This window comes from Limulus polyphemus, unplaced genomic scaffold (assembly GCF_000517525.1).
Source record: "Limulus polyphemus unplaced genomic scaffold, Limulus_polyphemus-2.1.2 Scaffold512, whole genome shotgun sequence".
In the NCBI taxonomy this organism is placed as follows: Eukaryota; Metazoa; Arthropoda; class Merostomata; order Xiphosura; family Limulidae; genus Limulus; species Limulus polyphemus.
Window position 1 is genome coordinate 316,312 of NW_013666122.1, and position 6,394 is coordinate 322,705.

Here is a 6,394-nt window from a genome sequence, read left to right on the forward strand (position 1 = left end):
TGCTAGGGCATTCACGAAGGTTCGAGAGAAGGAGTGGTGTGACACTAGTCATGTGACCTCGCTGACGCAACAATACCAAACTCCTACGGCAGGGGAGGACCTACATCTGTCCATAGCACTGTGAAAGGGTTAATACAAAGTGTCCTTAGTCAGGCGAAATAATTTACAACTATGTTTATGGTTTGAACGCTCTTTTCAAGCGGACGAAACATGATTATAATTAATTATATTTGTCATAAGACATTAGTATTAGGCCTATTATATTTTTAACACTTTATTCATTATCTAGTCCCATAAGAATTTTCAAGAATTAGAATAGTGTGTAATAAAAGTATTACAACACTATGTTTCCCATATCCAGTGTCGATGACGCATTTCACTCAGTCTAGGGCAAGTCACAACAACCACAACAATGATCGGAACTACTATTTACTTATTTAATTCTTGAAAATCTGTAAGGGACATGATAAACAATACAGTGTTAAAAATATAATAGGCCTAATACTAATGTCTTATGAGAAGTACAATTAATTATAATCATGCTTCGCCAGCTGAAAATGCGAAACATAACAACTGTTGTTGTGACAAATTGCTTTTATAAATAGTGTTCCGACCGCATTTGTCTTTTTTTATGTTCCAGCCAGACTGATGAGTCTGATGATTGTTCGAAACGCGTCGTCAGCAAATACGGCGAACATAATGTGTTTGGAATACTATATAAAGAAAGCTATGTTAAAAATATAACAGGCCTAATACTAATGTCTCATGACATGTATAATTAAAAATAATTTACATATTTATCTCATGATTTTACCCATTTTGAATCACCTTTTTTATACAAGTGAGTAAAGGACAAAAAATAACCATGACCCGAAAAAACTCAAATCTGTTGTTCTTGTATTTATAATTTAATAACGGCTTATAGATTGGCTCCGAGTAATTTTTCAAGTACAAACTTTGTGGTCATAGCTCCGTTATCTCTTCACCGACTTGAGGTGTAATTACAGTTTTGAACCCAGGATGTCAAACCCTTTCGATTGATGTATTTCATCATGCCCAAGGTCTCATAGATTAATTTACACTAATCCTGAATTAAAAAAAATTCAATTTGAGGGTAGGCTGGTCGAAACCCTGATTAGTAATAAACTCGGATCGAGTATACGCGCACCCCACGCTTGGTATTGCTGGCGCACAAAAATATAGCACATAAAAAGGAAAAGTAGGTCTGACTGACTAACTTACTTTATTCCTGCCTAAAAAGAATTTCGAATGGCGCGGCTATTGAAGACTCCCTCTTGTTTTTTGTTTTTTTCAAATTTAAGTTATTTAACTGTTTTTCAAAAGTTGCGTCCGGAATTCCAGCATGATCATAAATCCTTTAGTAACTTTCAACAACTTAAATAAATAACAGACATCAGAAAAAAGTTAAAAAGATCTCGAGCTTATTATTTCTCTTCTTTGGGAAGGGGGGGAGCAGGTTGGGGTCAGCTTTTTTTTGTTTTTTGTTATTGACACGTAAAAAACAAAACAAAAAAAGAACAAGCTGATTCCGGAAGAAAAAAGTTTTGTTTAAAACCATCATGTGAACAAATATATATTTTATTTAATTTGCTAATTTACAAGGAAACTGATTCTTAAGTTCACTCTTGTCCCTCCAAAACAGCAATGTTTACTTATGGGGGTAATCAACAATGGAAAATAAATTAAAAGTTATGACTTTCCCAAATAAATACGCGGATCTTTTATTTCTACGAACTTTCGCTGGCTCTATTGGTGGAAACTTCAACAGACACAAATGCTGTTAAATTCCTAGATAATGGAGTCTCGAATCGTATTGTTACGACAGCGGAAGTCACGTGACTCTAGTAACACGTCATGATATTCTAGAAGAATCTTGTCTGTTCGTGGCAACTCTAGTCTTCTCTACGCGCCCTCTATTTTCTTATATATACAAGCTGGCAAATGATGTGACGGCATAATTGAATTGCAGACAGGCAGAGATAGAGACGGACAATTGAGTCAAGCGCGGTCCTTGCTTAAATAAAACTAATTTATTCTTTCTCAATAGCCACTTTAACACAGCCACTTTAACTTAAACACACGCTATAATTCACAACGATTCACGCACTTTACTTACGGTCACTACCGCGCTTGACACTCAAGTGGCCCAAGAAACACATACAGACGGAGACGCAAGCTTGTGAAGACAAACACGAAAAACGATAGCCAAAGTGCTCAAAATTACGAATATTTTGTTGTTTTTTCCACATATAACAAGGTACAAAAATATATTTCTATAATTAGTTGAAACTACAGTCGGAACTTACACTAAACAACAACATAATATAGGGTTTGTATCTGTAATATCATTTCACACCTCATCTACGTTACTATTTTTGTTTCAAAATTATGTAACATCAAACTTATATTTTAGTTTCTATAATGTATACGTTTATTTGTTATACTTATAAGAAATCAAACTTGGTTCGTTGCTACAGTAAGCTAATGCTAAACTGATTATTATAACAATTATTCATTGAACAATGATGAAACGTTCTTAATAACAGTGTTGTAATAGTTTCTGTTTATTTTTTTTGGGGGGGGGTCTTTTTAATTACTCGGTAAAAAAGAAGAATTCAAAATTACAAAGGTCTGGCATGGCCGGGTGGTTAGGGCGCTTGACTCGTAAGCTGAGGGTCGCGGGTTCTAATCCCCCATCCCACCAAACATGCTCATCCATTCATCCGTGAGGGCGTTATAATGTGACGGTCAATCCCACTATTCGTTGGTAGAAGAGTAGCCCAAGAATTGGCGGTGGATGGTGATGACTAGCTGCCTTCCCTCTAGTCTTTCACTGCTAAATTATGGACGGCTAGCGCAGATAGCTCTCGTGTAGCTTTACGCGAAAAATTCAAAACAAATAAATAAAAATACGATTCAATTTAATGATAACGTTTGTTTGTTTGAAATTAAGCACAAAGCTACACAATGGGCTATCTGTGCTCTGCCCACCACGGGTATTGAAACTAATATTCACTGATAAGCCAAAAATACTTAAAGAACAATTTTAATTACTAGCTAATTTTCTCGTATCTTTATTTCTTTGTCGATATACAAGCTCAATGATTACACCACTGAATTATCTGACAAATTAAATCAAATAATATCTTACTACTTGAGACTCAACGTAACTTACTAATGGAGTCATAATCAGTAATTATCTTCTCTAGCTTAACTCGCGTTTTATACCGCCAAAGATGTTCCTAAACTTTGGAGAAAATTTCAGACTTAAAGTCACACACGATATACATGACTTCAAACTTCCCTCCGGCCAAACAACAATACACAGTCTACATTTAAGAAAATACAGTCTACAAAATATATAAAAATAAAGTGTACAAAATATACAATAAAAAAGAGATTTATACAAACATTTTCTTCCTGTGAGCCTTCATGTATATTCGTAGTTGCGTGAGCTGGTGTTTGTTCAATCATTTTTATGACTCGTTTCGCAAGAAAAGTATGTTGTGGTTCATCCTGAAAACAAACAAAGAATTCTGTCAAGCTTTGTTCTTAAATGGTTGTTCATTGTTTCCTAATTGTGCCCCATGATTCGTAGTAATCACGACTTTGACAAAGCTATGAAATGAAAACCAGTTGGTTGGAGTGACGGTTTCGTTTTGAATTTCGCGCAAAGTTACTCTAGGGCTATCTGCTCTAACCGTCCATATTTGAGCAGTGATAGGCTAGAGGCAGCTAGTCATCACTACCAACCGCCAACTCTTAGGCTACTCTTTTACCAACAAAAAGTGGGATGGATCGTGACATTATAACGCCCCCACGGCTGAACGGGCGAGCATGTACGATTACGTGGATTCGAACCCGCGAACCTCAGATTGCGAGTCAAGCACCCTAACCACCAGGCGATGCCAAGCTCTATAAAGTGACGGACGTTTGAAGAAACCGCGAATTTTATGTGTTTGTTTACTTTATTGCTAAACGAAAATTACACAACATTGCAGGAATCGAATTCTGATTTCAACGATAATATAATATAATGTGGTGCGCGTATGTTTATAAATACACTCTTATCGACGTTTGTATATAACGTTTCTATGATTTATCCCAGTTTGTAAAGGCTGGCATTGCGAACCATTTCTTAATTTTTGAAATTGTATTAAGTGTTTATTTCTTATATTAATTATGAGTTTTGAATTCTACTCAAGATTTATTTTTATTATAATGTATTTGAATTATTGTTACTACTTTATGTTCAGTTTCCAATATTTCCTCCTTCAGTCGCCCCCTAGTGGCACAGCGGTATGCTTCGGACTTACAGTGCTGGAATCCGGATTTCGATACCCGTGGTGGGCAGAGCACAGATAGCCCATTGTATAGCTTTGTGCTTAATTACAAACAAACCTTCTTCAGTCATCATGAACATCATTTTTCCCTTTATATTTTCAATATAACTTCGCCTTAATTTTGTAATTCCAATGTATAAGTACATGCTTTGTGTAATTATTGTTCCTTCGTACAACAGTATAATATTATATGCCATTTTTTAAATTACAAAAGTCCAGAAATGACATTGGACAACTAGATCTTAGACCCAGCTAAGCCGGAATAATAACAAACAGAAAATGTTTGTTTGTCTGTTTCAGATTGCGCGAACACCTACACAACCTTTATACAAAACCTGTATAAAGCTGTCCATAATTCAGAACTGACATAGTAAAGGAAAGGCAGCTAGTTAGCAGCACCATCGATAATTCTTGGGCTACTCTTGTCTGTCGAATAATGGGATTTGACTGTTACTCATATAAGGCAACTACGACCTTAAATTACAGAGAGCGTCTTTGTGGTAAAGGGTCGCGAAACAAGAATCCTCTGATCTACAGTTTCAGTGCACTAGCCACAATGCCCTACCCAGAGAAACAAACAAATACTTTTTTATGGTCCCAAATAACGTATAAGCTTATCAGTCCAAAAAAGAGGTCGCTCCAAAAAAAGATTTAAAAACGACGTGTTCGACGAATTAGATTGTTTGTTTGTAGTTAAGCACAAAACTACACAATGGGCTATCTGTGCTTTTCCCACCACAGGTATCGAAACCCGGTTTCTAGTGTTGTAAGTCCTCAGACACAACGCTGTGCCACTGGGGGCATTAAATTAGATACAAAATAAGTTTCAAAAACAAGCTATAAGAAAGAAAAACTTAGTGATTTAATAACTTGAAAATATTTGTTACATCACTCATTTTTGCGGGACATTCAGAACACACCTTTGACATCTTTCAATATAGCGTTGAAACTTCGTGGTCTCAGTATAAATCATAATATCGATAATAAAGCATAGTATCCACTTGTATAGTTACACATTTGTTGACATCATGGTGAGAAAATATTGAATTCGTGATATCAGATACATATAATTTATCAATTAGTATTACATACCAGCATAATATCCACATATATAGTAGTACTACAATATATATAATTTAATTTAAACCAGAATACCACAAGATGATAAACAAATGCTAACGGTCGACTCTGAGGCTCCTAAGACCCATACATAACTATCCTTAACTTAGAAGTGATGACCACAACCTATTACCTATGCGGTCATTCTTAGAATAGCACTCTTAACCGAATAGCGCGGGTTTGACTATCACAGGTCCTCTGTAGTTAAGTTTACGGTCTAAAAAAGCTTAAATCCGGGGTCAGATTACCCGTTCAGGACAGATCCAAGATATGTTATTGTGTAGCTTTGTGGTTAAACAAACAACCATAATTATTAGAAACGGATTATTTTAAATGAACCACAATCATTAGAAATGGATTATTCTAAAGGAACCACAATCATTAGAAACGGATTATTCTAAAGGAACCATAATCATTAGAAATGGATTATTTTAAATGAACCATAATCATTAGAAATGGATTATTTTAAATGAACCATAATCATTAGAAATGGATTATTTTAAATGAACCATAATCATTAGAAATGGATTATTTTAAATGAACCACAATTATTAGAAACAGATTATTTTATATATGCCATAATCATTAGAAATAGATTATTTTAAATGAACCACAAATATTATAAACGAATTATTTTAAATGAAGCACAATTATTATAAACGAATTATTTTAAATGAATCGTAATCATTAGAAACGGGTTATTTTAAATGAACCACAATTATTAGAAACGGATTATTTTATATAAGCCATAATCATTAGAAATAGATTATTTTAAATGAACCAAAATCATTAGAAATGGATTATTTTAAGTAAACCAAAATCATTAGAAATGGATTATTTTAAGTAAACCAAAATCATTAGAAATGGATTATTTTAAGTAAACCAAAATCATTAGAAATGGATTATTTTAA

General features: G+C 34.4%; 1 protein-coding gene across 2 annotated transcripts in view; it reads right to left on the bottom strand.

Annotated features, from left to right (window-relative positions):
• Positions 1 to 6,394, bottom strand: part of LOC106458774 (ubiquitin-like-conjugating enzyme ATG10) — a 68,691-nt gene that overhangs the window by 49,172 nt on the left and 13,125 nt on the right. The window contains exon 2 of one of the 2 annotated variants that reach the window (XM_013918322.2): positions 3,433 to 3,537. The exons of the other annotated variant lie outside the window; for it this stretch is intronic. Coding sequence (XP_013773776.1) covers positions 3,433 to 3,537 — 105 coding nt within the window. The remainder of the gene's footprint in view (positions 1 to 3,432; positions 3,538 to 6,394) is intronic. 2 annotated transcript variants of the gene reach the window in all.